Here is a 17111-nt window from a genome sequence, read left to right on the forward strand (position 1 = left end):
GACCGGATAGAGAGCCCTAGCAGCTGATGAAATACCAAAGGTGGTGGGAGAGTTTGCGAGATGTCTTTCCGAGAGGAGATTCCGGGGTTGCCACCGAAGAGGGAGATAGATTTCACCGTTGAGTTGAAGCCGGGGACGGGGCCAATCTCTAAGGCACCGTACCGTATGGGTCCTAAGGAGATGGAGGAACTTAGGAGACAGTTGGATGATTTGATAGAGAAGGGGTACATTAGACCAAGTGTATCGCCTTGGGAGCACCGATTCTGTTCGTGAAGAAGAAAGATGGGAGTTTGAGGTCGTGCATAGATTGTCGGGAGCTGAACCGTGTGACGATAAAGAACAAGTACCCTTTGCCAAGGATAGATGACCTGTTTGATCGGTTGAGTGGTGCAACAGTCTTTTCTAAGATTGATTTGAGGTCGGGGTACCATCGGTGAAGATTAGAGATGTGGACATACCAAGACACTTTCACGTCGAGGTATGGCCATTATGAGTATGTGGTGATGCCATTTGGGTTGTCCAATGCGCCGGCGGTGTTTATGGATTTGATGAATAGGATCTTGAGCAGTTCTTGGATCAGTTTGTAGTAGTGTTTATCGATGACATCTTAGTCTACTCTAAGACTAAGGAGGAGCATGAGGAGCATCTGAGGATCGTGTTGCAGACTTTGAGAGATCATGAGTTGTATGCTAAGCTGTCCAAGTGTGAGTTTTGGTTGGAGAAAGTTGCCTTCCTGGGGCATGTAATCTCTAAAGATGGGGTAGTGTGGATCCTGGCGAAGATTGAGGCGGTGACAAAGTGGGAAGCACCAAAGAACGTTCTTGAGGTGAGGAGTTTCTTGGGTTGTTCACCGGATACTACAAAGGTTCGTGAAGGATTTCTCCAAGATAGCTAGACCAATGACGGCGTTGATGAGGAAAGAGAACAGGTTTCGTTGGGATGAGAGTTGTGAGACGGCGTTCCAAACCTTAAAGGAGCGTTTGACCACGGCTCTGTCTTGGCATTACCTCGAAGGGAGCGAGAATTTCGAGGTCTATACGGATGCCTAAGAATGGGTTAGGATGTGTGTTGATGGAGAATGGTAAAGTGATTGCCTATACTTCTAGGCAGTTGAAGCCTTATGAGGAGAACTACCCTACTCATGACCTGGAGTTGGGTGCAGTGGTGTTTGCTCTCAAGATTTGGAGGCACTACCTTTATGGAGCAATCTTTAAGGTATTTTCTGATCACAAGAGTCTCAAGTACATCTTCACGCAAAAGGAGTTGAACATGAGACAGAGGAGGTGGATGGAGCTGATTGGTGATTATGACATGGAAATCATCTACCATGAAGGGAAGGCCAATGTTGTTGCTGATGCTTTGAGTAGAAAGAGTGTACATTCCTTGTGTACGCTCTATCTTTGATGAAGGCGAGGATGAGGTAGCGAGCTTTGGGATTCATATGATGCGAAAAGGGGATGCTATGGGGGATATGACAAGACACATGGAGTTTTATGATGATATTCGAGGTAAACAGGCTTTGGATCCTAAGATAGTGGAGTGGAGAGTCGGAGTAGAGAAAGGACAAAGTGTCCCTGTTTTCCATTCGTACAGATGGTAGCTTGAGTTTTGATGGTAGGTGGTGTGTTCCTAATGACGAGGAGTTGAAAAAGACAATCATGACAGACGCGCATTGCCCACCATATTCATGCATTCGGTGGAGACAAGCTTTACAAAGATTTGAAGAAAACGTTTTGGTGGCCTGGGATGAAGAAAGAGATAGCTGAGTTTGTGTCCCGTTGTTTGACATGCCAGAGAGTTAAAGGGGAACAGAGAAGACCACAAGGTAAGGTTCAGTCCTTGGAGGTGCCTGAGTGGAAGTGGGAATCCATTTCCATGGATTTTATTGTGGGTTTGCCGAAGAGTCAACAAGGTAACAACATGATTTGGGTGATAGTGGATCGTCTGACCAAGTCAGCTCACTTTGTTCCAATGAAAGATACATGGACTAAGGCACAACTGGCTATGGCCTATCGAAAGAACGTGCTTAAGTTACATGGAGTCCCTAAGGACATAGTGTCTGACAGAGATGCGAGGTTTATATCAAGGTTTTGGAAGGAGTTGCAGGAATCGTTGGGAACAGCTTTGAAGATGAGTACAGCATTTCATCCTGCGACAGACGGGCAGACTGAGAGAACAATCAAGACTCTTGAGGATATGTTGCGAGCTTGTGTGATGGATTTTGGTGGTAGCTGGGAGCAGAGGTTGGACTTGATAGAGTTTTCTTACAACAACAGCTATCACACTAGTATTGGTATGGCACCGTTTGAGGCTTTGTATGGGAGGAGATGTAGGAGTCCGATCTGTTGGGACGATAGTCTTTGAGGCATGGTTTTAGGACCAGAGATGGTACATGAGATGGTGGAACAGATTAAGATGATTAGAGAACGTATGAGAGCAGCGGCCCGGGGATCGACGAGAAGAGTTATGCAGATCTACATCGTCGGGACATAGAGTTTCAGGTTGGGGACAAGGTTCTTCTGAAAGTGTCTCCTATGCGTGGGGTTATGAGGTTTGGGAAGAAAGGCAAGCTAAGTCAGAAGTTTATAGGGCCTTATGAGATCTTAGAGCGAGTCGGGGAAGTGGCTTATCGTTTGGCTTTACCGGCTGCGTTGGAGAGAGTGCATAATGTGTTTCATGTATCGCAGCTGCGGAAGTATGTGAGTGACCCGTCACATGTGTTGGAGGCAGAGAGCTTAGAGCTGGATGAGTCTTTATCATATCTTGAGGTACCTAAGCAGATCCTAGACCGAAAGGTTAGAAAGACTAGGGGTGGTGAGACAGTTTTGCTCAAGATCCTTTGGTCTAACCACGAGACCGAGGAAGCTACATGGGAGGCAGAGGATATAATGAAAGAGCGTTACCCTTGTCTTTTTGATCAGGTATGTGTGGTTACGGGGACGTAACCTTGTTTCTTTTAGGGGGGTAGGAGATGATCGCGAGCAGTTTCTAAGAGTTTTATACACCTTTTTATATGTTGTGTCGGTAGGTTGTCGGGATGAGTTGGGTAAGTAGCGTGCTTTAGATTGAGTTTTGTTTTGGTTGTTGAGTCGGGAATGTTTTGGAGTACCTTTGTTTTAGTAGTGGTTTGAACTTCGGGGACGAAGTTCCTTTTAAGGAGGGAAGACTGTAATACTCCGTATTTATAAGTCTTGGGGTACTCTATCGAGTAGCCCTTACTCTGTCGAGTAAGGGTATGTTGCGAGAATAAAATAGTTTCGACTGTTGGGCACTCGATCGAGTAGTGGGGCACTCGATCGAGTAGGGGTACTCGATCGAGTACCTTGGGTACTCGATCGAGTGTCCCATTTACGGGGAGTTTTCGCGGGTTTTGTTAATTATGCGATTAGGGTATTTAAACATAATCGTCATTGTTTTAATTCACTTTTACCAAAACCTAAAACCTGTTTAAGAGAGAAAGCGATCATCATCTTCCTAATCGCATCCTTAACAATTCCGGAGTTCGGGCGGTCGATTCGTATCATAGTTCGTGTCGTTGGATTCCTTGCGTCAAGGGTAAGCTTTTAATATAATTTATATAATGTTTTGCTAGGTTTGGTCAAACCCTAATTTGGGATTTGGGGTTTTATGAATAGTAAGTAATTGGTAGTCTTTATATGTTATATGTTAGGAGGAGAATTCATAGAAGAGGCGTTTTGAGACAAATTGTAGATACCGTCTGCGTGTTGTGCTTTCCAGGTAGGATTTCCTACTCGGTATTAGTCCCATAATGGGATATTGGTGATGTCTTTGTAGTTAGTTGTTTGATATGATGATTGTGATTGTGATTGTGATTGTGGTTGTGTTTGTTGATGGCTCTCGAGATGCGTTCTCGGCTGAGTGGGGTCACTTGCGGGAGTGATCTCACGCCCTAGTTTCGCCCTTCGTGGAACCCGCCACGAAAGGGGATGTGCACATTAATGGACGGGGTTATCGCTCGTACGATGAGCGGGGCTTAGGTGGGAACGGCCGCGGTCCCCCATCGCGGGCTGGTCCAAGTGGACGGTCGATATTGAGATGATGGGGAGTTGGTGGTGTGTGTGTGTGTGTGATTCAAATTGTCTATTTGTCTTATTGTTGTTATCTATATTGATTGTGTGATTAGTCGACCCGGTGTTGTTTTGTAAAACTGCGGTGATCCATTCGGGGATGGTGAGCAGATATTGAACAGGTATAGAGATGATACTGGGATAGCTGGGATGGCCACGACATGACGATAGAGTCTTCCGCTGTAGTTTAGTATTTATTTACATTTCAGTTGAGAACAGACAGTTTGGAATAATGTATTGTACTTTCAGTTTGGTTTCGAGGATTGTACTTATTCATTAAATTACTTATAATAAATGTTGTTTCTGTTTTGTCTATTTGATTATCATACCTCGGGCAACCGAGATGGTGATGTCTTCATACCTGAGTGGTCCTGGTAAGGCACTCGGAGTATGGGGGTGTTACAAAACCACTATAGCCAAAAAGACAAATAGAATCTCTTTTCTATAGGCCTCAATTGAACCGTTTAAATAGGGCATGGACTAGCTCCAAAGGAATCGTTCTATTCCATAGAACTCCATAGGAGTTGTTCTATGTCATACGGAGTATAAAATTAGCATCTTTAAATTCCTAACATACCTATGTATGATTTCTTGTGAAGAAATATGAATAGAGGTAATGATTAGTCAAAATATGTTTTGATAATATCTTCTATGCATCCACGGTTCAAAAGTCTTATTGCTCAAACTAAACACTTGTCATCAAGCACTTAAGTTGTTAAAAACATGACAATATTAAATTGGTAAATTAATTTGTTAGAAATTTTGATTAACCAAATACCACAATAGAGTTAACCCTTGTGAAGGATTAACAAGGAATTTAAATGAAGATAAGTCTTCATCAAATAGAAATTCTTGAAGTCAGTGGGAGCAATAAGAAGTAAGTACCTATCTTAATTGTTAAGGATAGAAGTAGGCTCGAAAGAGAAGGTGTTAGACACTAAACTAGAGACAAACCCCAAATAAGTAAAGATCAAGGAAGTTGGTCGTGTGACTCCAACATATTCCTTCGTGAATATCTATGACATTGACATTGCATTCTTGCCAATTACCACATCATGAGTATTTGATACAAATTTGTGGATTTCATCATAATATTTGGCATTATCGTGTGACGACTAGCAAGAATAAGTTCAGAAATTTGTATGAATGGAACTAGGGTAGTTGCCATTTCATCCATGAACATATGAATGTTGTAGTGTACTCATTTTAGTTTTGTATTTAGAAATATACCTCAATAATTGTTATGATGTACACTAACTCTAAATAAGAATATAATTCAAGTTTTTGAATAAAAACAAAGGGGTTCACTATTATGCAATTAAAACAAGCGTTGTGCCCTTACATACCACGATTAAGTTTATGGTGAGACCGTACAAATCAGGTAATTATATTCAAACTAGAAATAAATGTCATATATACAAGACTCAAGTTGGTGACCTCAATCATTTCTCAATTCTCGATTGAAAATCGCATTGAGAAACTAGTTTTGACTAGTCTCCCAAAACATTTGATTGGGAATCTTTTGGTGTGTGCGAATCTTGTATTCAAAGCAAGATAATTCATGACTTTTTCTTGAAAAGGATTATGAATAGAGCAAGATATTCGCCCTATTTACACTTTGAAGTGTATTGTCGAATACAATTTCAATCAGAAAAGGTTATTAATTCTTCATCTCTTTTACCAACAAACTAGGTTGATACTTGGTATCCACTTAATGAGGTAAGAAGAGAAATTCTTTGAATAAGTTCAATGAATGGTTAAAAAGTATCAAAACCTAGAGATTATAAAATGGGAAACAATAAAGTGAAGACTTTTATCTGCACCAAAAAGAGTGTGATATGGTATCACAAGTTCATTTTCATTACGACATGATTGAATCTTTACAATATAGTTGTAGGTAGTTTCTGTTATAAAATTTGTCTGGCATTTTAATTTTTCCACTAAAACAAAACATGGTTAAAGCAATCATCTACTTTTCATATGAGATATGGTTAGGCATGGTACCTAAATTGTCGCTTGTTTCGATCGTAAACACGTGCTCTCTCTTCCTACATGATCACGAGAACAAAGGGTTTGTGGCTCGTGATGTTGTATATTAAAGAAAAGAGGATCATTTCTTAAAGACAGAGAGGGAGAAAATGTTCAAGAGCCACAAAGTGAAGATAAGACGTAGGAAAGTGGTCTTTCTTGGTCAAAATCAGTAAATATTGATTCGAAACCTAAGTGGACAGGAGTAAATATTGATTCAAAACCTAAGTGGACAGGAGTCATGTTATTTTTGAAAGTAACAAACCTGTAACTTATTAAGATGCTTTATCTAGTTTCAACTCCGCAAAAGTCCGAACTGAACATAAACATTAAGATGTTTTCATAACTTGGTTGATTGGTGGTAAGAGGTTTACACCAACTGCAACGCTTCGTTAAATTCGGATTTCTTAATATTATTTGACTGTTGGATTTTAAAATCATCTTGCATGAGTTTTGTAAATCGCAACTATCCTAAGGTAGGATGCGAACTTAACAAGAAATTTTAAGTAGAAGTCAAGGAGTTGAATGGTATGTTTCAGTCATGTAATAAACCCTTCTCGATTTGTCGAGTAGTTTTGTTTATACATGAAGTTAGTGGGAGTACGGTGTTATTATTAGTCTTATATGTGAATGACATATTGATCACTATGAGTGATGAAAGACTTAGGAGAAGAATAATACATCTCTAAGATATCCAGTTCGATGGATATTAGCATAAAGTTAATATTCTTATGTTAATAAGAATCTTGACAAGTTCAAAAGTATTAAACATGAAGAAATTGAATCCATTTACTTCCGCTGCTGGATTAATTTATTATGCTAAGATGTATCTCTATTCTTATACTTCGTATACTTAGAGTATGACGAGAAATTAAAATCGAATCTTTGTGAAAGTCAATATATAGCCATATAGTCTATCCATTAGTACTCAAAAAGCACTAATGATATGTCTTCTATGTCTCATATGTTGATAACATATTATTCATTGAGAATGATGGACCAATGCTCTCCTCCGTGAAGGAGGGATTGGGAGACTAGGAAGAGATTCAAAGCATCTTTAATATCCGAATCTATAAGTGATATATACGAGAGGATAAGTGTTTAGAATAATTGTTGGATTTATGTGCAATGAGTTACACAAAAACCATATTCTAAACACACAAGGATGGTTGGAGAACCATCTTGGCTATAATTTTTGAGGAGTAAATTTGAGTAATATACAACGGAAGTCATATTGTCAACTGATCATCATTTATCAGTAACGATTGGCTCACTAGAGTTTGACGTTACTGTCGTTTGACGATGGTGATTGGTTGATCCCTTGAATACACTTGCAACTGTGAGATATGCAAAAAGGATGAATCCCACACACTGTGAGGACAGTGGGAGCTATCCTAAGGCAAGATGGCCTATGTCTAGATTGGATCTAGACACGTGCTCAAAAGGTTTTATAATACAAGATTATAGATAACAAAGGAAAATAGTATATAATGAGGTTAAGTAAGGTGCAAGATGTTGCTAAGACTTGTTAACCAAGGCCTTATCATAGGCTTAACATGATAAGTCATGCCATTTCAATTGAATTAAAATATACGATTATATACAAAATTGAATATGGATTATAAATTATGTAGTAATTGATATTGTATTAATTTTACATATGTGATAATCGCATTTATCGTTTGAGTTTCTTTAAACTCATCCATTACTTTGTTACATCCTAATGGGTTGTTGAGACAATATTGAACCTCATTAAAGTGAACTGGATTAACATAGTATTCGCCCCTAGTTACTTACATGAGGTGACGTCTCCAAGTAACTGGAGTGTGAGTCGATTGATGGCTAGTTCAAAAGTCATAGGGTCATAAGGGATGACTAGTCGATCACATAGGCAGACTGTATGAGACACTCTGTCGGGCAGTGACCGCTTATATAGTTCTGGTAATTTTTATATAGCCTGGTCGTTGCGAGAGCTACTATAGTATTCTTTTGAGTCAATTCTTAGACTAAAGACTGTTCGCCCAAGGTGGCACAGTTTCTAAGTGACTTTGATTTATGCTCTACGACTTTCGTAACTGAGGTCAAATGGGAATCTTTTGGGTCATGATGATCTGTGGCTATTCGAAGGGAACAGTGCGATAAGAATTGTCCACCCCTTGTCAGGGTTATTTAAAATCTCAATGCCACTCGAGGAGTAGTGAACTGAAAATGCGTGGCCACGCTCGGAAGGTATCCACGGTAGATAATTCCGGTCAGACAGTTACTCTCCAAATCGAGGAAACCACTCAAGATATGATCAAATGCAAGTAAAACCTGCAAGACACATTGCATTGAGTGGGAGATGATGTAATAGGACAAGAAAATTGGTGACGCACACTTGTCTCGGACAAGTGAGAGATTGTTAGAGTAAGTGTCCTCAACAATAGTGCGATCACATGATTAAATCTCATAATAAGAATACGGAGGGTATGATTCAATTATATTGTCAACTGATCAACATTAATCGGTAATGATTGGCTAACTAGAGTTTGACATTACTGTCGTTTGACGCTGGTGATCAGTTGATCCCTTCGGTCACACCTATAGGATGACGCACAAATGGAAAAGTAATTATTTGTATTTGATACAAGTTAATTAATCCCTTATATATATATTGAGTTATGTGAGTTAAATATTTAATATGAGTTTGGAACTCATAAATATAAATGAGATTTATATATATTTTGAGGTAGAGGTTGTAAGTTAATTATATTTACAACAAGTTGTAAATTAATTAAAATGGGCATCGTAGTACCCATTAATTGATGTGATGACGATAAAATATACTCAACAAGTTGAGCATATATACATCGGCCGTTAATTTGTCACATAACTGTTATACGACAAATTAAATATTTAATTATGCGCAATAATTAAACACGAGGTTAATAAGCATTTATCGGACAATTGTCGAAAACCGAAATGGATCCTACAAGCCCCCATAACCGGTTTTAAGAGGGTATAGGGAGTCCATTGGTTTTTGTCTTCTTGTGTTTGGAAGATGCTAAAGACACAATGATGATTAACCTTATTAATCACACCTAGCTAGCCTACTACCTACTAAGCATGGGAATAAAATAAGAAAAAGAAAACCCACTCACCTTAGATGGTGGTGCCGGTTTTGGGAGCCATAAAAATGGGTCATTGTGGCTCATTTTTACTCTCTTAGTTTTTGCAATTTTTCACTAAAAATTCTCTCTAAAACCTCACATATTAATATGATGATATTAATCTAATATTACTAGTGTAGTAATAACATTATTAGGGGTATATTACTACAACTATCTAGTTAATATTTCTAGTAATCTTTGTGCTAGTCTTGGGTGTTCACTAAAGGAGGTATTCTAATTTGAATACTCGGTTTTGGAAGATCATCCATTCTAATTTTAGCTCAAGAACAAGTGAAGGTAGGAGACCTTACTTGTGCCCAAAATTCCGGTTCTTACAACAATGTAAAGAAATTTGTTTTCTTCCAAATCTCTTTATTTTGTTATATATGCATGTACTAAATCCTCCACTAGTTTAATGAGTTAATTAGTTTCATTATTAGAAGAATCTAATAAAATGGTTTATGGAACTTTCATTTTTATATTATGTCCAAGTGATGTTTATAATTTTTATATAAAAACTTATACATCTCATTTAGCAAAAAAGTAACATAATTTTTTGGGTTTTTCTACAAGGTAACCCTGTGTTTTTTTGAATTCTAGCTGGTAACACTTCGTTTTTCCACCACCCACACGGTAACCAAGTGATGTTTATAATTGCTAGCATTAGAATATAGTATCATATTATTTGCACATATTTTAATTATGATAAGAAGTTAAAAAAAATGTACTATACGATTATTAATAAATAGTATAGTATTTGCTTATTATTAAACCGGGTTCGATGTCGAATTAGGTGCGAAAAAGATGGTGTATTTCTAAGTATATTGTTTGTCCCACATTGAAAAATAATGTAGGTGTGGTAAATATACTATATATAAATAGTTGAATTGTCCCACATTAGAATATTATCATGAGGTGAGGTATTACATGATTATAAATAAGAGTCATATTTGAAGTTTAGGGGTATCAACCCAAAATCTTTTGAATCGCTTAAATATTATCTTAGAGAGTTCTTATAAAAGTTTGTATTAACGGCAAACCTTAGTTACAACAATACCATACAAATATTAATCACGTAGATATTTATAAAAGAAATTATATATTACTATATTAGTGATAATCTCTGCACTAAAATAGAAAATTTTAAGACAATGTTTATAATGTTTATTATACTATATTAGTGATATTATAAAAGCGATTATATATTACTATATTAGTGATATTCTAATTTTTATATAAAAGCGATTATATATTACTATATTAATGATATTATAATATTTATTTTAAGATAATCGATAGTATAATAACTTTATTTAAGACAAAATCATAATTAAAAAAATAAAATGGGTGCTAAATATACATAAATTGGTTATTAATGTGTCATATATAATGATAATCTCTGCACTAAAATAGAAAATTTATGAATTATAATACAATCAAGTGTTGGATAAAAAGATCTTAAATCCACAAACAAATCAATAATGAGCTTTTTCACTTTGATAAATAGTAAAATTAAATCTTTTTAACTTTTAAATATAGGTAATTATTATGCCTCATTACATTTGAGTATCTAAAATAAATCATAATTTTTAACCATTAATCAAAATCGCACCAGAAAAAAAAAATATTTTGCATTTGTTTATACATTTTATTGCTCCCTCAATTACATCTTAAAAGTCGTGTTAGGAAAAAAAATGTAATTTAAGTCATATCATTTGTACATATTTTAATTATGACAAAAAATGGAAAAAAAAGCGTACGAATATAAATAGATAGCATAGTATTTTCTCATTATTAAATCGGGTTGGATATCGAAATAGGTGCAAAAAAGATGGTGTACTTTTTCGTGTGTTATTTGTCCCACATTGAAAAATAATATAGGTGTGGTAAATATACTACATATAAATAGTTGAATTGTCCCACATCAGAAAATTATCATAAGGTGGGGTGATCCTAAAAATTAATTTAGGAAAGTATCATAAATAATATTTTCTGATGTAAAAAATAAAGTGAAAAATCTTTTAACTATTATAATATTTATTTCCTATATTATATTCAAGTGGTGTTTCTAATTTTTATATAAAAACTTTTACATTTTATTTGGCAAAAAAAATATCGTTAAAAAAATTATGAAAATAACATAATTTGATTCGTGGTGAAAATGCTATCATTAGCGAATAGATTTCATATAATTTGTACATATATAAAATTATGTACTTCTTAGTATGTTATATGTCCCACATTGAAAAATAATGTAGAATTATATAAAAATAATAGAATTATCACACATCGAAAGATTAACATAAGATGTGGTGGTCTTATGAATATAAATATGAGGCATCCTTGGAACTTAGGTATAAACCCAACATCTTTTGCGTCTCTTAAATAAGATGTTTTGACTTTTGATCATATCTAAATAAATGATTAGACATAAGATATAAATAGTAAGACCTAATAACCATTTTTTTGTAACTAAGTTAATTACCCTGTTGCAGCGCACGAGCATCCAAACTAGTAACATAATAAAGTAAAATTTTAAGTGAAAATTAAAATATTTTCATGCTTAGTAAAACAATCATTCATATCACGTAAGGAAAATGAGATGGCGCCACCCGGTGATACTGAAATTCGGCGCCACCGAGGATATAATTGTAAATTACATCGTTAAATTCACTTTCCTCCAATGAAATTTGAATTTTAGAACATTTACTAATAAGGGGTAGTTTGGGAATATAAAAAAATCCTTTCAAAAAACAAATTAGCTGTCAATTTTTACAATCTTGTTGGCATTTGCTTGATTTTCTCTAACAAACTATTTCTTTCTTTATTATTTTACTCTACATTTATAATTTATTTATTTGATGACAAATGATAGTTGATAAATATGATTAATATGAACTTACCCCAATCCATACAGATGAACTACAAATATGATTATAGTCCAATGTGAGTATTGTCTAATGAAAACTACGGAGTATTATATACGAAAGTAAATCAATCAAATTCTACAACAATACTAAAAGTAGGATTAATGAGCAAAATATTTAAACAATTCTGGAAACATTGTATCAAAATTTCACAATGAAGTTGTTCAGCAATATACTTTCTTATACTTATAAATTTCTTATGTTTTTTTGTTGATCAGTTGTGTTGAATTTTCAATTTTGATTTTTGCTTTTTAAATTCACGAAAAACTGTACACAAAATTATACGGAGTAACGATCTAAGAAAATGGGCAAAGGTTAGGTAACTCTTAGATACATTTTTGTTTTAGTTGGGATTTTACTTCTAACTCAAGAATAACGTATGAGTATTACGGTCTTACCCTTAAGAGTTTGGCGGGAAATCAAAAACGAATTCTTATTTTTTTTATTTATATTAGAGTGGTGCTGAAATTCAGTATCACCCGGTGGCGCCCTATCGTCATCCTATCCCGTAATTGCGACTCTTAACTTCGGCTCAGTCATATTTCCAAATTACAATTTGGAGAACCATGACTCGATGAGGAAGTGGCCAGACTGGCCATTACAGATGATTGATCGGTACGGATGCAATCGCCAAACTTACCACAAATATAATACTCCCTCCTATTCTAGATAAACCTCCCTATTCATGGGGGGCACTAGAATTAAGGAGAGGGATTAAAATAAGGTAAATTATTGTAATGGGGTTTGGTAATTAGAGAGAGGGAAGGTATTGTGGGGGTATTATTGTGGGTAAGATGATTAAAATAAGTATTATTTTGGGGTGAGTTGATTAAAATAAGTATTGTTGTGGGTGAGGTGGGGTATTGTTGTGGGGTAAGGTGATTAAAATAAGTATAAAATTTTACTAAATAAGAAAATATGGAAGGTATTGTGAATATATGAAAAAGGAAAGAGGGAACTTTATGTAGAATAGGAGGGAGTATATGACATACAATAACAACGTGAAAACCTAGCCATATTGACCGTTGCAAATACCATGTCATTTGGTCGAACTACGCGTTAATTAACCATGCATGACTGATCTTTTGACATTTTTGTCTATGTTGTACCTGTACGGACTATTTTCTTCAGTTTCTAATTTTTTATGGGATTTTTCTTTGACTTTTATCTATATACATAAATTAAAGAAAGAGGAGATTAATAAAATATAAATAGTGTAAAAATTGAGTGAAAGGAGTTGATGAATAAGCAATGACGTTTGGTCTCCTTCCGCGCTTGGCAACATGCAAAACATCCGTACCTCCATGGATTCTATATAATTTAACAATTGGTCTCCCTTGTGACGGGTTACCATTTGTGGCGGATATTTTGTGAGTTAAAATGGTAACAAAATGGGTTAGTGGAGAAAGGGGACCACATGAATAGTGTTGCAGAGAGAGAAAAAGTGGGGTACTTTGTGAGGTAAAATGGTATCCGTCACTCAAGAGTGACGGATATGTGCCGTCACAAACAAGAATTTGTGATAATTTAATGGCGGCTCTATCTCATTAATACATGACTTCTTTAAAACAAAAGAATGTTCAAAATAAATATGTGCACTCTGTTTATTACGTTCTACTCCGTACTCCTTTTGTTAGTAAGAATCGAGAAAAAATTAAAAGGGTGTTTGGTTGGAGAAGTTCGAATGAAATTATGGAATGAATTGGATTTTAGTTATTCTTCTATTTGGTTGCCATTTTTTTGGCAAAATGTAGGCATTTATTCAATATTCCTAGGAGTTTTGAATGCCTACATAATGAGGGAGTTGGATTAGCTACTCCCCCCAGGTAGTTGACAACTCCTGTGGAATTGAACTCCTACATTCACAACCAAACGAGTTTTCCAAACTCATATGAATTTGTATATAGGAGAATAATTCACATGAATTGTATTTTTCGGTATTAATCTAATTCCTTGATGAACCAAACGAGGTCTTAAGTGTTTAGAACTCCCTCCACACACTTATATTTGCTCCATTTCAATGAAATACTCCTCACATATATGTGCGGATGAGTAATATACTACGAGTATTATACAAATAAAATTTAAGTTAGATCACTGAAATAAATAAATTGGAATGTATAACAAAGTATTAACAATCAATTTCTAATAGAACCGCTTATATTTGTTTTAAACAGTTACACAAATTCAGTTTTACTTCAAAATTACCTACGAAAAACATTGCAAATTTAGAAAGCTAAACTAATAAATAAAACACCCTAAAATGAAATTGTTAATCAAATAATTAGGACGGATGGAGAGACTAGGGAGTATGAAGGTTAGGGCAGACCACCAATTTTTTTGAGGACTTAAAGTGATGCTTACAGATTATATTGTTTACCAACAGACCTATATTTTTAAATCAATGAAAATCAAATCCCTAATTTCATGCTCAGAAGGTGGATTATTTACTATTAGGAGGACCAACCCTTATTGATAAACACAAATTCTTATTTGTGACGGCACTATTGCGTCACAACTCTCACAAGCTTGTGATCTCTTACAAGGAGCAACTAGCAAGTGAGAGGCCAACCAAGTAAGAGAGAGTTTATAAGAGATCACAAGCTTGTGACGGTTACAAATAAGACGGTCTGATTGATAAAATGAACCGTCTTTTTTTTTTGTCTAAACCGTCCGGTAATCCGAACCACATTGGGCCGACTAATCCGGATTTCGGGGCGTGTCCAAGGATTACGGTATTTAAACCCCTCCCAATCACAGTTGTGGGGGATCGATCCGCAGACCTCCCTACCAAGCACAGCCCCATGCTACCACTGCGCCAACCAATGATTGGTTAAAACGAACCGTCTTTAAACGCCCTATTTCACACACTTTCTTGTTACTCTATTTTTAGCTTTTCCTAAACTGGTCCAATTAGCCCCCACACATATCTCTCACTTTACGGCTCAAGTGCCTTCCCCGATAGTGCTAAAATTAGAACACGAGGAAAGCCAATAGTAGTACTAAATTCAATGACTTATAATTTTATAAACTATTCACTACTCTCACGTTCTTGTTACCCAAAACAACATAAATTAAATATTAAACCGCGTTTATATTTTCCAAAAATTCCCTAATAATCCCCTTCCACGTGTCCCCCCATCTCCTCTGACTACACGCTTGTTAGATTAGTTGACCCCCACTCTCCAAGAACCTCCTCACTTGGTCACTTTACTCAATGACTATATATACCCAAATTTAAAACACTTCACTAACACCTTCTCAACACTTCTTCAACACACCAACAAATATTTGTACCAATATACACACACCCACACCAACAATATGGCTAAGAAATCGTCTAGCAGTCAACAAGTACAACAAAATAAAGACGATTCCTCCTCATCGTCTAAGTATAAGGGAGTGCGTAAGAGGAATTGGGGTAAATGGGTGTCCGAGATTCGACTCCCAAATAGTCGTGAAAGGATTTGGTTAGGATCATATGATGCCCCGGAAAAGGCCGCACGCGCTTTTGACGTTGCCCAGGTTTGCTTACGTGGCAAATTGGCCAATCTTAATTTTCCTGATAACCCGCCTCAAATTGCTGGGGGTCAGTCTATGACCCCCTCTGAAATACAAGCTGCTGCAGCTAGGTTTGCAAACCTAATTGCAGTAGCTCAAACAAACTGTTCAGAACAAGAGCTGAGAGCTGAGTCTGACAATCGAACTGAGTCCATGATTTCTTACTCACCGACGATTTCGGATGGGACGGTACAAATGGATAGTGAGATAATGGGAGTAGAACAAAATTTTTACGAGGAATTGAGTTTAAGTGGGGCACTTGGTTCGGGTAATTACGGTTCCGAATTCGGGTACCTAACCGGATTCGAGGATTATACGGCATCTGAATATTACACAACGTTACAACCAGATAATTATGAGTATGGTGGGGAGTCTATTTATGATGCCTCACTTTATCACGACTCGTGCCTTTGGAATTTCTAAAATATATTATGGGACATATATTAATTAAATTAAATTAGTTATTAGTGAGAATGTGAGGCGGGGGTAGAATTTTTGGAACAATTTTTACTCACCAAGATCTTCCCGGGAAATTAGTAGTATATTGAGTTACATGCAATTTTTGGAGAAAAGTTGGTATAAAATAATATGTATTGAAATGTAAAAGAAGCTAACTTGTTACTCGATTTACTTCAATTTAGGCTATAGCTACATTATTACAAAATCATGATTCACTTTTTTTGTCCCGTTCTTAATACTTTCTCAAATATTCTCAAATAAAAATATTATTATACCTCGTTTTAAAAGTGACTAACTATTATCTTTTATACTTGTATTTGGTTCAATGAACCATCTAAAATTTTATAGTAGCACAATCGAGTGAGATTGCAATATTTATTTATTTTTGTTCCTAAAGTGTACAATAACACAGTAATTAAACATAGCACTATAAACTTTGGAAGGACTAGACACTGTCATCCCATCCAATTTATCATCATACTTACATCTCATATGATAATGGATTATTTAATGAGAATACTCCAAACTATTGGGGTCATTCTCAAAATACTCCAAACTATAATTTAACTACCAATATTATCAACTATTGCACCCCTTCACTTTTAATAGAATTGGCTTTGATTAAACCTATAATAGTAGGTAACAAGATCACCCTTTTCTCCTTATTGATGATCTTCATCTCCTTCCTCTTCCTTACCCTTAAAAATCCAGAAAAACCCAGAAAACCCACTTCTAATTACCAACAAATCAATCAAAAATACACAAAAACCCTAATTAACCTAATTCAAAATATCAAATCGGAACTACTTTAAAAACAAATTACAAAGAGCCCTAAATCACGCTTATCGTTTTCAATCTTTCTGCAAATATCCCCAACAACTCATTGGGGTTGGCGATAT

The 17111-nt window shown here is 35.8% G+C and overlaps 1 protein-coding gene across 1 annotated transcript; it reads left to right on the forward strand.

Annotated features, from left to right (window-relative positions):
- Positions 1–15450: 15450 nt before the first annotated feature.
- Positions 15451–16667, forward strand: LOC141609116 (ethylene-responsive transcription factor ERF017-like). Its single transcript, XM_074428319.1, has one exon. The coding sequence runs from the start codon at positions 15517–15519 to the stop codon at positions 16174–16176; it is 660 nt and encodes a 219-aa protein (XP_074284420.1). The 5' UTR covers positions 15451–15516; the 3' UTR covers positions 16177–16667.
- Positions 16668–17111: the final 444 nt, after the last annotated feature.

Source organism: Silene latifolia, chromosome 10 (genome assembly GCF_048544455.1).
Source record: "Silene latifolia isolate original U9 population chromosome 10, ASM4854445v1, whole genome shotgun sequence".
Lineage (NCBI taxonomy): Eukaryota > Viridiplantae > Streptophyta > Magnoliopsida > Caryophyllales > Caryophyllaceae > Silene > Silene latifolia.